The following is a 19,917-nucleotide window of genomic DNA, read 5'->3' on the forward strand; positions in this document are numbered from 1 at the left end:
TATTTATCTCTTCAAAATTATCATAAAATTAGTTTCTTTACAGATAAGCTACTTTGATATCTGAGGATGAGTCATTGTGAGAGGAATGTTTCAGACAATTAGTTTAACCCATTCAGGGTCCAGAGGCCAGATCTCAGAGTGACAGCCAGGGTCCAAGAATTTTGAAAAAAAAAAATTACAGACAATATTTTTCTATAGGTAATAGAACAAAAAAAAATCTGATCAGTAATTTCCAAGATATAGAGGCATGAAGTTGACCTCCAATAACCAGGTGGCAGCAACATTTTTCCAGTAATGTTTGTGGCATGTGAGACCAATATAATGAATAATGTATATATGTGCACTCGTATTCAACACAATAACCGCACAAATATTTTCATCATTATTTTGTTTACAATAATTGTTTACAACAAAAAACATGCAAAAATGTTGTATATTAGTAATGTTCTATTATATATTTACATATGTACAGTCAATAGACATGTTCCTAGAACTGCTACAGTCTGTGAAAGTCTTTGAAACAAGGTGTCATTCACAGTGGTGTCATACTCATCTGTGGACCCATATGATTTTTTATTATGCTTATAGACATGAGGCATAAGCATTATTGTTGCAAAAAAACAAATACATTTCAGCCACAGTCGTCTACTTCCACCGGTGGATGCGATGTGCTTTGTCCTGGAACTGCTTCCTCAGTGGCTTGAGTCCCAGACTCACTCCCAGTCTGGGCTGGTGCCACATGCTGCACGCATGCATGCTTGCATGCTTGTGGCATCACTACTACCTACTGACGCATGTGGTCTATCCATCCCAATTGTAGCCACATCATCATCACTTTCACTGTCTATTCCAGGTGTAGGGCCACGGTATGTACTCAGTCCTCTTGGAATTGCATATGGTATAGGGTACCATATGGTACAAGGTATAGGGACCCTAATGAAAATAAATCACTTTGTCTGACTATTTTGGGTTATCCTAGGATCTTTACACATATGCTGCTATATATGATAATGTATGTAACTGTGTTTGTGTATACCTGAATAAACTTATTCAAGCACATGTGGCATCATAAGTAAGTTTATTGAAGTATACACAAATACAGTTACATAGATTATCATACATAGCAGCATATGTGTGGATAACCTAGGATAACCAAAAAAAAGTAGAAGTGACTTATTTCCATTAGGGTCCCTGTACCCTGTACCATATGGTACCATTGTATCATATGGTACAATGTACCATATGGTTCAAAACCATAGAATTCCTCTTCAGATCCACTTCCATCAGTGTTAGAACTATAACTTGGGAAGAGGAGAGTTAGAATTCGCCGGTGAGTGAGAGCTTCTTTCCTCCCAGGCACGATGAACAAAGCGTACTGAGATGGCGTTCCCACAATGCAATGCAGGTGCCCCCATTTTTTGTTTACTGTGTACACAGACCCATTCTCTGAGATGTAGGCCTACCAGCCTTCTCGCTCTAAATTTGAAGCCACTAGAATTCTGGCATAGATCTACAGCTTGGACCCTGGCTTCAAAGCCGTAGATCTACAGGATGGACCCTGAAAGGGTTAAGAACAACTTATGAAGTATTGACTATGCATTATCATAATATTTTTTTATAAACAATTTTTTTCTTGAATTTAAGTGTCATTATTTAGGGTAATACAGTATAATCAATTTTATGGGAAATTTATTGGCAGGAGTGTTATATGATCTCTATGGGTTTAGCACTCCCCTGTGAATGTAAAAATATCACCAAAATATGAAGAAAATATACTTCAGAAATATGAGATTAAATTGGAAGCAGTAAGGAACATTTTGACAGATATATAATATTGTAGTAAAATATACTTAGTCAGAGTTAGAACAGGATAGAAATACATGTAATAATTAGGGAACAAGCAGCATACCCTTAATTTGGGAAAAGTTTTGTCTGTCTAGAAAAGAGTATGATTTTTTCCTGGCCAGGGATTTAATCCCTGGATCTCACTGCCTTAGTAGTATACTTAACTATAATAAGGAAAGATGAAATAAAATGTATGTTGGTAAACCAAAGAAAAGATTGTACCACTACTGGATTTTGTTCGATGAGATGAAGGAAATTACCAATATTTTAAGGAAAAAGTTATATGCACCATATAACATCAGGATAACCGTGTTACTTGCACTGGGAAATTTACTAAGGCACAAGAAGATTCACACATCTTCCATTCAGCATTATTTGGTCTACCTTATGTGTTATTTTGTATATAAAATAAATTTGAGATGTTTTCCAAATTAATTTGATATAAAAGTCTTGTCTTCATTCCTCCTTTTATTTTCTCTTTCCCCTCCCTCTTACAAATACATGTTTAAAAGCAATTGAACAGAGTGATGGCACTGATATTTTTTTTTGCTTTCTCATGTAAATCTTGATAATTAAAGTGATTATTTATAAATCTTATTCTGTACTTTTTAGTTGCTGTATAATGGTGCTTGGTTAAATCCAATATTTTATTTCTTTTCTTTGGACATATATTTTTTGCATTATCACTCCAACCCTTAAAAGGAAGGGGGGGTTGCCTTGATGCTGGTAAAGGGCTCTTGATCCAGGAAATTTAAGTTACCCTTCACTTCCTTGGATCAAGCCAAATTACCTCTCAATCTGCAGTCACTGTATTATAACTACTACAGGTTTAGCATTTCCCCATGACCATAATAATAACTGCCACTCCAGGACCTCAGTACAGTGGAAAAATTCAGTTTAGTATATCTTTTCAAGTAAATGAGAAGACATAGTATTTAGTTTAACTAGTTTTTAAGCCACTTTAATTAGATACACTTTTGTAATGGAAGAGGTTATGGCAGAGTTGATGGGGTCTTAGTTATAATGGCCCTTCACTACTCAGCAAGATTTGCTGCTTTGCTCCTCAAAGGTAAATCTCTTAAAGATGTTATTCATTGATTTTTTCTGGAACAATCATAAGGCTACTAATTAAAGATAAAAAAAAATCTGGACCTTTTCCCAGTATCTATCAATCATATAGCACAAAATTAGGTATTGGAAATCAGTAATGAGCCCACCTGAAGAACTTGCTGATCAGTGATCACTTTCTATTTTAGGTAGCAATGGTGGCATCAGTAAGACCCGAAGACGATTTAGCAGCTGCATCCGCAAGTGTCTATAAACACAACCTTAGTACCTCCTTCACCCCAGTCTGCCCTTACTGCAACAAGTCCTCCTTCTACTCTCCAAGGGATCTGGAGCGCCATATTCGTGTTCACACAGGAGAGAAGCCATACAAATGCCCTCACTGTAATTATTGTGCAAGGCTTAAGGCACACATGAAGTCTCACTTGCTACGAAAACACGAAGGACTGCTAAATAGTGGGGCATTAGGAATGATTTCTTCAAGTGAGCATCAGTATAACTGAGAATCTTAATAAATCTAAGACATTCTAAGTTATTAGGACTGAATATGAGAAGTGTATGTCTGTGTAACAAGTTGTTTACTCCCTATATACAGTATATAATGCTTCATGATGAACACATTAATCTGTTAAGGTACTTAGTAAAAAACTGTAATTAGGTCATCTAATTAAAGCTTAAATTGGCAGTCAGGTGTATCTTTATCATAATTTTTACATATATTTTGATTAAACGAGCCTTTTTTTTTTTTTTTTTTTTTAACACCAGCTAACCTGTACTTGCGTGACCCCTATGGGTTGAGCACTTGCAAATCACAAAAAGAAATAGGTACATTATTGATGATTAAATAATACTGTACTAATTAAGATTAATCTTGACACATATGTTAGGCAGAATTCAATGAAGTACATGTATTTGTTTAGGTTATTTGTTTGTTGTAGATTTAAAAAACCAAGGCAAAAGTTTTAAAAACATTTTCAAGGAAATTTAGCTCCTTTGGCAAGTTTGCCTAAAAACATAGATTCAAGAGAGCCACATATGATTACAAGTTACTGTACTCAAGAGGATTTGACAAGCAGAATGAGGAGAGACTATTTCACAGGGGAAGGAAGGAGAGGGAAAGGGCAAGGGACTATTGTTTGAAGCTTAAAAACTCACCTGTATGACCCATAAGGGTTTAGTGCTTGTTGTTTTTTAATATAATGTTAATTAAAACTGATTACCTACACTGATGTTAGGAAGTACTATACTTATTTACTCTCAGGGCAGTAGGAGACTAGAATGTGCTGAATACTGAATAAATACTGGAAGCAAACTCCTTGCATAGTTTCAAGAGTGAGTATTATAAGGCCCATGAGACCAGTAATCAATGATGTCAGTTCACTATACATTTAGAGGCAGGCCAAGGGGCTGAGACTTTCTTCACAAACACAACTCGGTGAGTACATATATACAAATACACAAACATCTGTGGTTATTTATGTAAAGGCTTTTCATTATAAATACTATTATTTGATGTCAACTCTGCATGTGCAACTCAAGTACCATACTATGAACATTGATATTTCATTATCTAAAATTTATGCATATATTTATATTAATAGCATGGGATTAATTTTTTTCTAGTAAAATACAGTACTGACAGTTTAAAATTTATTTTACTTCTTAACATTTGCGTAGTTAAAGAAATTCTGCCTAATTCAAGAAACAAAATTTTACAATTACCTTAATGGTTTACTGCAACAAACAGGTTAAAAATGTTATTCCAAAAGCAAATTTTAATGACAGAAATAAGTGGATTTTTGTTATTATAGTTATAAAGAAACACTGAACTTACAGGTGTTTAACCTGCCAAATACAGTGGACCCTTGGATAACACCTTTAATCCATTCCAGAGAGCTAGGCTTTAACCGATTTAGCCTTTAACCAAATTAATTTTCCCCATAAAAAATAATGGAAATCCAATTAATCCGTTCCAGACACCCAAAAGTATTAAACAAAATAATTTTTTTTATATGAAATATACATTTCCCTACACAGAAAACAATGATACATGCACAATAAAACAATAATAACATCACACTTACTCTTATTGTGGACTTATTGATGAGTGATTAGACGGTAGGAGGGCAGAGGATGGCACTTTTTTGTCAGAACTGGCAGCCTCACCATGCCTTATCACACTGTGTATGCCACTATGATTCTTAAATCTCTCAAACCAGCCTTTGCTGGCCATAAATTCATCAACAGCAGCACTATTTGGAGGCATTTTCTTAATGAGATCCTCAAGCAACTGCCTTGCCTTTTCTCTCCACATCTTCGAGTATTTGCGATCTCTGTTTTGTAAGCACGCTTGCACCTTTTGCAACAACATCTTCCTTGATTGCCTTTTTGTTGTGCAAGATAGTAGTGATGGTTGAATGGGGTTTGTTATATAACTTTTCCAACTCCAAGATACACACTCCACTCTCGTACTTTTCCATTATCTCCTTTTTTTAATTCGATAGTACACCTCACCCTTTTTACCACAGGGTTGGCACTAGAAGCTTTCTTTGGGCCCATGGTGGCTTATTTAGCAGTTACGAACACTAAAAAAAGTGGAATAGTACAAAATATATCGCATGTACGAGTGGAATCGTCCTTGCTGGCTTGGAAACAATGGCACACTGGCTGGTACACAGGGTGAGTGGCCGGGCCTGCTCAGGGTGCCGTGCGGACACGTTTGGGACGAAAGCTCCTAACCGAGTTTTCAGGTGTTATCCAAGCCGATTTTTTTACGCCAAAGTGAGGCATTAGCTGATGCAGGCGTTATCCAAGGGTCCACTGTACCAGTCGAGGTGAGCAAAGTAAAAACGAGACTCTGGTTCCTTGTTCAGTATTGAATGGGTACCTTGATGCTGCTGAAGGGTTCTTGAGCAGAGGAATTAGGAGAATCATACATAAATAACTGGAGCTACATACTATTTTCATACTCACAGGGATGTGGTGAACTCATAATGATCACACAGTGCCTATTGTTTGAAGGTAATGAGCCTTGATCTTGGATCACAGATCAAACCCTCAACCTCAGGCACTGTATCACCATTACAGGTTTAGCTCATCACTGTGAATATAATACGCAGTTCCAGTTATATTTGGTCCCCCTACTATTTTAGATTAACTTTCATTATATAAATACTATAATGGAATGAAGAGTAAACAGCAAACTCGACAAATGAATGTAGGATGACTTATGTGAGTGTAATAATTAAAATGTTTTTAGGATTATATTTAAATTCATTGACAATTGTGAATTTTTTCTTCATTTTATACTAACATGCACAACTTATTTCTTTTCACTGTATAATAGACCCCCGATTTTCATAATTAATCCATTCCAGAAGGTTGGCCGAAATCTAAAATGGCAGACACCCAAAAATATTAACAAAAAATGCATTTTATAGAGAATAACTATAGTTTTACATACAGAAAACAATGAGAAATAAATATAAAAGACTAATTTTAATGATAAATGAACATTACATACCTTTATTGAAAACTCTTGTTGGTGAGTAGTATTTATTTGTAGTCCTAGGCAGACTACATCCCAGTGTATACCTACCAGCTACATACACTGTGGCCTACAGCCATATTATTACCATTGACATACCATGCTCACTGAATTTAGTCATTTCTAACAACTACCTTTAGATGCCATCATAAACAAAGGGAGAAGCAATGAATAATTCCTGACGAGAATTGTGAACAAAAGCTAATATTAATGGCGGTTACTGGGCCAAAGCAGATTCATACAGTTTTCTCTAATGCTGGACCAGAGAAAATGTAATGTTTACCCTCCACTGCGTATGAACATTGAATGTTTATATGCTACGTAACATGTTTCTTACGTAATTTTGAAGAAAATATCACAGATGGATTAATGAAAATGTCTATATTAACATAAAATTTGACATTTAATGTGCCCAAGAGTGATTATTATTACGTACTATTAGTATTACTATGGCGGGGCACTGAGTGAACGAGTAACGAAGGCATGTTTATATGCTATGTAACGTGTTTCTTACATAATTTTGAAGAAAATATCATGGATGGATTAACCCTTTCAGGGTCCAAGGCCAAAATCTGAAGTCACGCACCAGTGTCCAAGAAATTTTGAAAAAAAAAAAAAATTATTATTTCTTACAGAATTAAAGAGCATATTTTTGTGAAGGTAATAAAACAAAAAAAATAAGAATCTGATCAGTACTTACCGAGATACAGTACCAAGAAGTTTATAGAAAATGATGTGGTGGTGGCAACATCGACGAATTCCACATACGCGTATTATATTATTTTGTTGTTTTAGTTGTTTTTTCTTTTCTTTTCCAATTTTTTTCTATTCCTACTAACATTTGAGGCCTGAGAGACCAATACTGTATATAATTGATATATATAAACTCACTGTATTGAACACAATAACTGCACTAAAGTTATTATCATATTATTGTTTACCACTGTTTTTTATTACAATAAACATGCACAAATATTGTATAATACTAATGTTCTATCATATATTTACATATTTACAATCACTGGACATGGTTTTAGAACTGCTGGAGCTTGTGGAACTCCTTGAAACAAGGCACCATGCACAGAGGCACCTTACATTCCTCACACATAAACCGAGTGTCTTTGCGTCTTTGTTGCCGTCGTTTTGTTTGTGCACAGACAATGCATCTCTTCTGAGCAAATTTCTTTTGAGTTGAAGGAAGCTGTATTATGAAATGATCACCTTCTCTCCTCAAACGCTTGGGTATATCCTGAGGAATTCGAGGACCATGTTGTATTGCAGGTGTTGTTACCTGGTACTTCATTATGAGTTGTCTGACAACAGACAAACAAAATTCACCATACGGTGGTCTGTTACCAGTCTTTATTTGGTACATATTATATGCATTGTTAGTTCCTTTGTATAAAGGCAAAGGGGATAAAAGAGAGTGCAAAAATTATAGGGGGATAAGTCTGTTGAGTGTACCTGGTAAAGTGTATGGTAGAGTTATAATTGAAAGAATTAAGAGTAAGACGGAGAATAGGATAGCAGATGAACAAGGAGGCTTTAGGAAAGGTAGGGGGTGTGTGGACCAGGTGTTTACAGTGAAACATATAAGTGAACAGTATTTAGATAAGGCTAAAGAGGTCTTTGTGGCATTTATGGATTTGGAAAAGGCGTATGACAGGGTGGATAGGGGGGCAATGTGGCAGATGTTGCAAGTGTATGGTGTAGGAGGTAGGTTACTGAAAGCAGTGAAGAGTTTTTACGAGGATAGTGAGGCTCAAGTTAGAGTATGTAGGAAAGAGGGAAATTTTTTCCCAGTAAAAGTAGGCCTTAGACAAGGATGTGTGATGTCACCGTGGTTGTTTAATATATTTATAGATGGGGTTGTAAGAGAAGTAAATGCGAGGGTCTTGGCAAGAGGCGTGGAGTTAAAAGATAAAGAATCACACACAAAGTGGGAGTTGTCACAGCTGCTCTTTGCTGATGACACTGTGCTCTTGGGAGATTCTGAAGAGAAGTTGCAGAGATTGGTGGATGAATTTGGTAGGGTGTGCAAAAGAAGAAAATTAAAGGTGAATACAGGAAAGAGTAAGGTTATGAGGATAACAAAAAGATTAGGTGATGAAAGATTGAATATCAGATTGGAGGGAGAGAGTATGGAGGAGGTGAACGTATTCAGATATTTGGGAGTGGACGTGTCAGCGGATGGGTCTATGAAAGATGAGGTGAATCATAGAATTGATGAGGGAAAAAGAGTGAGTGGTGCACTTAGGAGTCTGTGGAGACAAAGAACTTTGTCCTTGGAGGCAAAGAGGGGAATGTATGAGAGTATAGTTTTACCAACACTCTTATATGGGTGTGAAGCGTGGGTGATGAATGTTGCAGCGAGGAGAAGGCTGGAGGCAGTGGAGATGTCATGTCTGAGGGCAATGTGTGGTGTGAATATAATGCAGAGAATTCGTAGTTTGGAAGTTAGGAGGAGGTGCGGGATTACCAAAACTGTTGTCCAGAGGGCTGAGGAAGGGTTGTTGAGGTGGTTCGGACATGTAGAGAGAATGGAGCGAAACAGAATGACTTCAAGAGTGTATCAGTCTGTAGTGGAAGGAAGGCGGGGTAGGGGTCGGCCTAGGAAGGGTTGGAGGGAGGGGGTAAAGGAGGTTTTGTATGCGAGGGGCTTGGACTTCCAGCAGGCATGCGTGAGCGTGTTTGATAGGAGTGAATGGAGACAAATGGTTTTTAATACTTGACGTGCTGTTGGAGTGTGAGCAAAGTAACATTTATGAAGGGATTCAGGGAAACCGGCAGGCCGGACTTGAGTCCTGGAGATGGGAAGTACAGTGCCTGCACTCTGAAGGAGGGGTGTTAATGTTGCAGTTTAAAAACTGTAGTGTAAAGCACCCTTCTGGCAAGACAGTGATGGAGTGAATGATGGTGAAAGTTTTTCTTTTTCGGGCCACCCTGCCTTGGTGGGAATCGGCCGGTGTGATAATAAAAAAAAAATATATGCATTGAGCATTGAAATGTCCATGAGATGGAAGAAAAGTTTCATGTACCACTTGTAACTCTTACGAACACAGTCAACAAAACCAATCTGCATGTCACACTTGTCAACCAAGCGCATGTTTTGTGTATAATCATTCACTGACACTGGTTTTCGAATACGTTCATTAGTCACTCGATCAACTTTGCCACTGTCTTGCATTTCATTACGGTGAATGGTTGTCAACAATGTGACATCTCGTTTGTCATGCCACCGTAATGCCATGATGTCATTGGCAGTAAACACCTGCACGTCATCACCACGAACACCTGCATTGAGCCTGGGCATATGTTTACGATTAGAACGCACTGTGCCACACACATCTGTCTTGTTCACTCGCATGAAATCACTGAGTAATGGGCTTGTGTACCAGTTATCGGTATATAATGTATGCCCCTTACCAAGATAAGGTGCCATCATGTTTCTCACTACGTCACCTGAGATACCCAATAACATCTTGGTATCTTTCAATGTTTTACTACCCGTGTATACAACAATATCCAACACCAGGCCACTGTCACAATCACAGAGTACAAACAGTTTTATACCAAAGCGGTTCCTCTTGCTCGGTATATACTGCTTGAATGACAGTCTACCTTTGAACAAAATCAAAGACTCATCAATTACAAGATTCTTGAATGGATAAAAGTATATCCTGAACTTTTGTTTGAGATACATGAAAACATTTCTAATCTTGTATAACCTGTCACTTCTGTCAGGCCTGGTTTTGTCAGAGAAGTGCAACATACGTAACAGTAAGATAAACCTGTTCACTGGTATTATTTCACTGAAGACCGGGGTAGAAATTAGCCGATCTGTGGACCAGTATGCTTTTATATTATGCTTATAGACATGAGGCATAAGCATTATTGTTGCAAAAAGCAAATACATTTCTGCAACAGTCGTCTCTTTCCACCTGTGTAGTCTTGACTGCGGTGATAAGATCGTATTTGCCATGGTGTACTGAAAATACTTATTACTTTCCCTGGCAATAATTTCCATCAATGGCTGGTCAAAGAATAATTCAAAGAATTCCAGTTCATTGGCCGTGGTTCCAAGGGGACAGGTAGGTAGAATTCCACTTTGAGAGTCATCAAAGTGGTGAGGCTTGGGAACAAAATTGGGATTTTGCTGCCAATCCCACATACGGTTTTCTGGTGGATACTGGACATCATAGGCTGGTTGTACGGGTGGTTGTGGTTGTGGCGGGCTGGTGGCTGACGCTCCGCTTTGTCCTTGAACTGACGAGTCAGCAGCATGGGTCCCCGCGTGGCACGGTGAGTCACGCATGGCGGTGCCACTACCACCACCAGCACCACTAACACCATCCACTGATGCCTGTGGCTCATCCATGCCAAGTGTAGCCACATCATCCTCACTATCACTACCTAAAACAGGTGTAGGGCCACGGGATGTACTCCAGGATGTACTCCGTCCCCTGGGCACAGCATAGGGTACACTACCCGAGCGCATGCGGCGGCGAACATACTGACGCTTCACTGGTTAATATGATTCCTCACTATCACTACTCGAATGATCGTCGAGCGCAATAAAATCACAATCCACGTCAGAATCATCGTCATTACTAAAGTCAGAGGCCTGGCCACGCGAAAATATTAGTTTTCTCTTACGTTTAGGAACACCCGACCGTGAGTCACGAGTGCCCACACCAGAGGTAGAAGGTCGAGGATCGTCGGGGTTTTCTGCACTATTATCGATATCCTGGTCATTATTTTCGGTCACTAACTTATCAAAGCCGTAGAATTCGTCTTCATTTCTACTTCCATCAGTGTCAGAACTATCAGACAGGAAGAGGAGAGTCCCAATTTTCCGGGGAGTGAGAGCTGACTTGCGACGAGGCATGGTGAACAAGGGTGACTGAGCCGGTGTTCCCACAATGCTATGCAGGCGCCTAGATTTTTTGTTTATGGCGCAGACCCATTCTCTCACATGTAGGCCTATGTGCGCTTTCGCGCTAAATTTGATGGCGCTAGAATTTTGGCGTAGATCTACGGTTTGGACACTCACCGTAAAGCCGTAGATCTACGGGACGGACCCTGAAAGGGTTAATGAAAATGTTTATATTAATATAAAATAAGACATTTAATGTACCCAAGAGTGAGTCACAAATGTATGAGTGGCCCAGGGAGATGCGTCTGGTACCAACAATTTCCAAGTGAATGTACGAAACCCGGGGGAAAATTTTGCCGAAAAAAGTGCTCAAAATCCAAATTGTACAATTTCCACACCGGCTGAAAACCAGGGGTCCACTGTAGTAATAATATGTGAAACATCTGTAATAAAGATAAAAATGATATTTAAATTAACTACTAAAAAATATTTGTGTAATGCATGAGCAATAATGTAGTCAAAGAAATTAATGCAAGTTTTTAGTCTGCATTTTTATTTTATGAAGGTGTAAACAACTTTAAAGTAATTTTTAACACTTTCTACAAGCATAAAGCAAACAAAATTGCTTGATAAAATCACTTATTAACAGAGATGGTGTAAGGAACTTATAATTAAACTTTAAAAAGTTTGTGAAAGCTACTTTAATTAATATTTGTGGTTAGCACTAGTGAGTGATAGTGAGAGGGAGTTGTTAGCACTAGTGAGTGATAGTGAGAGGGAGTTGTTAGCACTAGTGAGTGATAGTGAGAGGGAGTTGTTGTTAACACTTGTGAGTGATGGTGAAAGGGAGTTATTGTTAACACTTGCGAGGGTCACCCCGATCCACAAAGGAGGAGACCAAACAGAGTTGAATAACTATAGGCCAATATCCAACTTACACCCTCTCTCAAAAATCTTCGAAAAATTAATTCATAAACGAATCTACTCCTACCTTATCTCCCAAAACATACTCAACCCCTGCCAATTTGGATTCAGGCCAAATAAAAATACTAATGATGCTATTATACACATGCTAGAACATATATACACTGCAATAGAAAAAAAAGAAGTCCCACTGGGGATCTTCATTGACTTACGTAAAGCTTTTGATACAGTTAACCATGACTTGCTCCACGTAAAATTGTCACACTATGGTATAAGAGGGCACTCCCTCAACTACCTCAAGTCATACCTCAGCAACAGAAGCCAATATGTGTATGCAAATGGGGCAAACTCTTCTGCACAACCAATTACAGTTGGTGTCCCACAGGGAAGTGTCCTTGGCCCTCTTCTCTTTCTCCTATACATAAATGACCTACCAAATGCTTCGCAATTACTCAAACCCACACTATTTGCAGATGACACTACATACGTCTTCTCCCACCCGAGCCCAGTCACGCTAGCCAATACTGTAAATACCGAATTACAGAAAATATCTACCTGGATGAGGACTAACAAACTTACACTAAACATTGACAAAACCTACTTCATTCAGTTTGGTAACAGAGCTACAGATGTCCCTCTTAACATAATGATAAACGGATCACCTATCACAAAGCTAACAGAGGGAAAATTCTTAGGAATCCACCTTGATAATAGACTCAAATTTCATACACATATACAACAAATTTCTAAGAAAATTTCCAAGACTGTAGGCATACTATCGAAGATACGGTACTATGCTCCACAGTCAGCCCTCCTGGCCCTATATCACTCTCTTATTTACCCCTATCTCACCTATGGAATTTGTGCATGGGGCTCAACAACAATTAACCATCTCAGACCACTAATTACCCAACAAAAGGCTGCAGTTAGAATGATAACAAATTCTCACTATAGGCAGCACACTCCACCAATATTCAATACACTAAACCTATTCACCATACAAAACATTCATACTTATTACTGCACCTATTACATACATAGAACACTTAACTCTGATATTAACCCTCCCCTCAAACATCTCCTTGCCAACCTCAACAGAACACATGACCATAACACAAGGCACAGATCACTCTTTGATGTTCCTCGTGTCCATCTCACACTATGCAAAAACTCAATGCACATAAAAGGCCCTAAAATCTGGAACTCATTACCTGTAAATATAAAAGAAACACTACCTGTTTATAAATTCAAGTCTCTTCTCAAAGATCACTTACTCACCCAAAACCAAATAAATACTGAATAACTGAACCTTATAAATTGTATATCTTAAATGTTTCTCACAATTATATCACATAAATGTTAAACCTAAAACTCAATCTAACTTTATTATTTTTTAAATACACTACCTAACAGAATACTCCATTCTACTGAATGTACAACAATGCATACAACCATATGACCTGTCTTTGTAATACTCACTTGTGCTTTATAGTAATCTGTATACATTAAAGTTTTATCACTGATGTCATCATTGCTTAGTTCATCTTAAGTTAATTTTAAGCCAGCCCGTAATGCTATGCATAGTATAAGTGGCTTTGGCATGCTGCTCTTATCTGTATTTTTTGTACCTCTGTATGTGTGCTCAAATTTTTAAATAAATAAATAAATAAATAAATAGTGAGAGGGAGTTGTTGTTAACACTTGTGAGTGATGGTGAGAGGGAGTTGTTGTTAATACTAGTGAGTGATGATGAGAGGGAGCTGTTAATGCTAGTGAATGATGGTGAGAGGGAACTGTTGTTAACACTAGTGAATGATAGTGGGAGAGAGTTGTTAGCATTAGTGAGTGGTGGTGAGAGGGAGTTGTTGTTAACACTAGTGAGTGATGATGAGAGGGAGCTGTTGTTAACACTAGTGAGTGATGGTGAGAGGGAACTGTTGTTAACACTAGTGAGTGATAGTGAGAGGGAGTTGTTAGCATTAGTGAGTGATGGTGAGAGGGAGTTGTTGTTAACACTAGTGAGTGATGGTGAGAGGGAATTGTTAATGCTAGTGAGTGATGGTGAGAGGGAATTGTTAATGCTAGTGAGTGATGGTGAGAGAGAATTGTTAACACTAGTGAGTGATGGTGAGAGGGAGTTGTTGTTAATATTAATACTAATGAGTCATAGTGAGAGGGAGGTGTTGTTAACACTAGTGAGTGATGATGAGAGGGAGTTGTTTACACTAGTGAGAGGGAGGTTTTAACACAAGTTAGTGAGAGGGAGTTGTGAGACTTGTTAACACCAGTGAGTGGTTAAGAATGCTACTCTGAGAATAGTAAATTTGATGCCGTAGTATTGTTAATCTGGCTTTATTTTGGCTTGTGAAAGTTTTACGAATATTCTCTTATATTTAAATTATTATTATTATTGTTATAATTATGGGAAATGCTAAACCCATAGGGATCATTCAGAGCCTGGGAAAATGGAAGGCATTCAGGCCTGATTCAAGGAACTGAAGCACAATTCAGTTCCTTAGATCAAGATCCCTTTATCAGCATCAAGGATCCTCCCTTGAAAGATTAATACTCCCTTTAAAGGTTTCTACACCAGTTAATAATGACTTTTGAGCCAAGGAACTGGAGCTCTCTTTCCCTTAGATCAAACCCATTTAAAGGTTTCTACACCAGTTAATGACTTTTGAGCCAAGGAATTGGAGCTCTCTTTCCCTTAGATCAAACCCAATTACTATACCTCCCATTCCCCAGGCACTGTATGCCACTGTGAATATTATAATAATAGTTTATAGTGAATTATTATTTCATGGGGGAAGCATTAAGCCAGTAAGGAAAGAATATATCAAATTCCTTGGATCAAGAGCCCTCTGCTAGTATTAAGCCTGTTTTGTAAGCCCACTCCAGCAGCCAATGCCATCAATATCATTTTCTCACCACGAAGTATCCACATCACGTTTGATTAGTAAGCATTCACATTCATGTGTTAATAGTGTGGTAGTGGTTGTTATCTAACCTCTTCATTAATGTGCTAACAGTATGATAGCAGGACATCTAACACATTAATGTACTAGCAGTTGTCATCTTGCATTATCTTTCATCATTCTTGAAGAAGCATCCTGATTGTTATTATCATCCACCAGCATGTTATTTACAACAAGGTAAGTTTAAATGCAAGTATGGTAATTATTCAACTTTTTGACAAATGAAATAATTACTATAGTTTCTTGTCATATGTGACTTAGGGAAACAAATGCTATTTTTCTTTTGTCTATGTCACTGGAGGGAGGCATTTGTGAGTTAGTTAATTTATTCTGGAAATTACTAATCTCACTGGGGTCATACAGTGCTGTAGTTTAGATTGATGTAGGCATGGCATCATATTTCAACCAAAAAAATACTGGGCAATTCATCCATGAACTGTGGGAGACAGTGATTAACCAAACACAATCCACAGAATTTCCCCCACTACGCAAAAGTGACCCAGCTTCAGGGAGGCCTATTTATACATATAAGTATCTTGTTTATGAGTTCTTTCAAATAGCTGTGTGTGCCTTGTACAATTTTTAATTTATGCAAGCCTCATTAAGAATAAAAGTTGCTTACCAGAGCTGAAATCAGTTGGAGAAATATTACCAAGATATTTCTTAATAGTAGATTTCAACGTCATTCTGCAGTAATTAAAGCCTTTGAAGTAACAATGGACAGGAACTTGTCTTTAAGCTGTGACCTCAACCCTTTGAATATCTTTTCAATACAGTGGTCCTTCGAGTTACACTATTAATTTGTTCCGAAAGATGTTTGTATCTTCAAAATATTATAACTCAAATCCCAAAAATACATGGTTTTATGGTAATTCATTCCAAGGTGCCAGAACACACCCCACCTTGCCTTGGATACTTTTTGCTGTTTAAACACTCGCGTTCTGTGAATGATGAACATGCATAGGCTGCAACTTGAAATATCCAGAAGCATTGGCCCCCAACAGCAGAATAAGCCTATCTTTCATAGGAGTATGCCCAGGCAAAGTGGCAGGGCAGGCAGGCAGGCAGGCAGGCAGGCAGGCAGGCAGGCAGGCAGGCAGGCAGGTAGGCAGGCAGGTAGGCAGGCAGACAGACAAGAAGGCAGGCAAGCAAGCAGATTGGTAAAGAGTTACAGACTTAATATTAACACTTGTTGTAATTGTCTCCCACCATCTGTCTGGTACACATAAACATAATGAGGGCAAATTTCTGGGTCTGCACCTTGACAGCAACCTGAAATTCAACACCCATATCCAACACATAAAAAAAAGTATCCAAAACAGTTACTACATTGCTATGTACCACAATCAGCCCTACTCACACTATACTGTTCACTCATCTATCCCTACCTCATGTATGCTATTTGTACCCAGGGATCAACAGCAGCAACCCACCTAAAGCCAATAATAACCCAACAAAAAGCTGCAGTAAGAATTATCACATAATCCAATGCTAGACAACAAACCCCCTGCCCCCACTCTTCAAAGACCTAAACTTTCTCACTGTATAGAACATTCACACCTACTATTGTGCAACCTACATTTACAGACCCATAAATTCTAATATTAACCCTGAACTAAAACACTTCCTTGATAGTTGCAACAGGATCCATAGACACAATACCAGACACAAAAATCTCTATGACATTCCTTGTGTCCAGCTAAATCTCTTCAAAAACTCAATGTACATAAAAGGGCCTAAAATCTGGAACTCCCTGCCTGAAAACTCTAGAAATGCAGATTCAACAATCATTTTCAAAACTACTGTTAAAAAACACTTTTTCCCACTAACACACCCCACCATCAGCTATGTGAAAACCATTTATTCTCCTTTTGTATCGTGAGCACATCCAAAACAAAATAGACTTACTCTTGATATCTATAATTCTCCCTATTTTACACTTACACTCACTTAAATGACTGTAAACATAAAATTCCTAATATAGTTATTGCCTAATTAATCTTAAGTTAGTCCTAAGTTTGCCTGAAATACTCAGTCAATATAGGAGCTTTTATAGAAACAGTGTATCATGCTGAGGTAAAACCATTTCCATTACTAAATTTACTAACTGTAATATTGTTATATGTTTTGTACTACCTCACTGGCTTCTGCGCCAGCCTTCATTGGGTGTGGACATCTCTCTCTCGCCTGTATATCAGTGACAAATTTCCACCGTTCTCACTGGGATGCTTGTCCTCGTCTATTTTGCCCACCGGGCACTCTACAGGAGGGGCACCTGTACATCAGCTTACTGTAGCCAGCTCCATTTTTTTCCGCTCTGAGGAAAATTCTTTAACGGTCTTTGGTGGGAAGCCGGTTACTGAACTCAGGTGGGAGTGTTGGCGTCCCTCTCTGCTTCGGCTTGGCAAGGGGGTCCACCAGATCTAATTGGAAACTTCAAGTTTCTATCTCAAAGGATCTTTTGTTCCTTTTCTCTCATCGCTCAGCCTTGGGCAACAAATTTTCCTCATAACATCTAGAAACCAGGCTCGATATGGCTTATGCTGTCAGTGGCCCTGATAAACCCAACAACAACAACTACTACCTCACTATTATCAATCTAATTAATGATAATGACTTCATTTACCTAACTTTTACGTCAATATGCAGTAACTGTCCAAACGTAGATCTACATTATCTCGCCCAGCACTCCGAATATTTAAAAAAAAAAAAAAAATTTTTTTTTAACCCTTTGACTGCTTCGGTTGTATATATACGTCTTACGAGCCAATGTGTTTGACGTATATATACTTAAAATTCTAGCGGCTTCAAATCAAGCAGGAGAAAGCTGGTAGGCCCACATGTGAGAGAATGGGTCTGTGTGGTCAGTGTGCACTGTATAAAAAATCCTGCAGCATGCAGTGCATAATGAGAAAAATAACTCCGACCGTGTTTTTGGATTAAAACGCTGACTCTGAGGTGTATTGTCGTATAGTTTTTATGGTTATGTTCTTGTTTTTCTAGTCCCATTTGATAGAATGGAACACATATTATAGAAATAGAGGTGATTTTGATTGGTTTTACTATGAAAAGGACCTTGAAATGGAGCTCAAAGTAGGGGAAATGTTTGATTTTTGCCGATGTTCAAGAGTAAACAGATGTCATTGTCCAATAAATGTCCAACTAGCAATTATAATATGCAGTCATGAATGGGTTGACATTATTTATACAATTATTACAATATTGCAGTAGTCTGCATAACAGTAAATCTTCTATTTTTGGTTTGAATAAAAATTCAAAATAGAAAGCAAGAGTAATATCAGAGGGGCCTTAAGACGTGACTGATGAACAAAGAAAATGTTATTTTAGAGCTAGGAATGTCTGCACTGTTCATTCTGGACCCTATTTTGAAACTGGCATATTTTTTAATTTGCATGAAATTGGACAAATTGCCAATTTCTGACCACTTTATTAGGTAGTTGAAATTGGTAAATGGGCAGTTTCTTGTACTCAATCGATACAACAAATGGAGTTCTAAAGAAATAGTTATGAGTTTAGTCAACTGGGACAATGGAATTAGCCGAAAATAGGACTCAAAATGGGTGAAATTGCCAATTCGTAAATATCACCGAGGTCGTTAACTTCGCAAAAGCGTAATTCCATAAGTTTTCTATCAAATTTCGTACTTTTGGTGTCATTACCATCGGGAAAAGATTCTCTATCATTTCCTAAGAAAAATTTTTTTTTTCTTTTTCAAATATTTTGCAACACCAGGAGACACCTCAGAATTTGTGGTTGCGACAGTCAAAGGGTTAAATAAAGAGGACTTTTTTACATAAAGTAATGTAAAGAAAAAAGTAGAGTCAGTACTTATGGAGATATAAGGCTACAAAGTCGGCGCTTGTTGCTCACCTGACGGCAACATGAAGCACTGCCATTTGCAGGAGTGTTACCAATATACCTTTTTTTTTTTTTTTTTTTTTTTTTCTTTTTTTTTAATTTGTATATTTTTTATGTTCTGATAATTACAATTTGTAGTAGTTCTTGTGATTTCATAGTTAATCTTTGTTCTGTCACTAATATTAGGTACTGAAATAGTATTCAAATAGTCACAAACACAGTGACAGGTGAACATTTTCACCTACCTTAGTCACGTACTATTGTCTAGAAATATATACATAGTATTTATAAGTCCCAGAAATGCTTTGGATATGCAGGAGTATATAATAATAATAATAATAATAAGTTCCCTAGAAGCATGATGTAAGCTAAGTGTCAGTCCACTGCTGACAGTGCAGCAATGGTGACACATGATGAGCTTTGGCTTTATTTGTTTTCACTGTTACACATAAACATGTCTGCCTGTCTGCCTTTCTAGCTCTGTCTGTGTCTGTCTAGCTCTCTGTTTATCTCTGTCTCTGCTTATCTGTCTCTCTTTCTGTCTGACAAGTGTCAGTCCACTGCTGACAATGAAGCTGTGGTGACATTTGATGAGCGTCCACTGCCTTGGCTTTATTTGTTTTCACTGTTACACATAAACATGTCTGGCTGTCTATCTGTCTAGCTCTCTGTCTATCTGTTTGTCTAGTTCTGTTTATCTCTGTCTCTGCTCATCTCTTTGCTTGTCTCTCTCTCTCTGTCTCAGAGAGAGCCACTTGTGAACCAACAGGTGTTACACACGACACAGTCAACAGTCGTTGTCA

At 37.9% G+C, this 19,917-nt stretch overlaps 1 protein-coding gene across 8 annotated transcripts in view; it reads left to right on the forward strand.

The window, feature by feature from the left end:
* LOC128684992 (longitudinals lacking protein, isoforms H/M/V) overlaps positions 1 to 19,917 on the forward strand; it is a 331,763-nt gene that overhangs the window by 286,088 nt on the left and 25,758 nt on the right. Inside the window, exon 6 of one of the 8 annotated variants that reach the window (XM_070104017.1) lies at positions 3,102 to 3,393. The exons of 6 other annotated variants lie outside the window; for them this stretch is intronic. In XM_070104017.1, coding sequence (XP_069960118.1) covers positions 3,102 to 3,393 — 292 coding nt within the window. Of the gene's footprint in view, positions 1 to 3,101; positions 3,596 to 19,917 lie in introns of those variants that run through there. One more of the 8 variants, XM_070104022.1, reaches the window with a different exon arrangement.

The sequence above is a fragment of the Cherax quadricarinatus genome, chromosome 5 (assembly GCF_038502225.1).
Source record: "Cherax quadricarinatus isolate ZL_2023a chromosome 5, ASM3850222v1, whole genome shotgun sequence".
NCBI classification, from domain to species: domain Eukaryota; kingdom Metazoa; phylum Arthropoda; class Malacostraca; order Decapoda; family Parastacidae; genus Cherax; species Cherax quadricarinatus.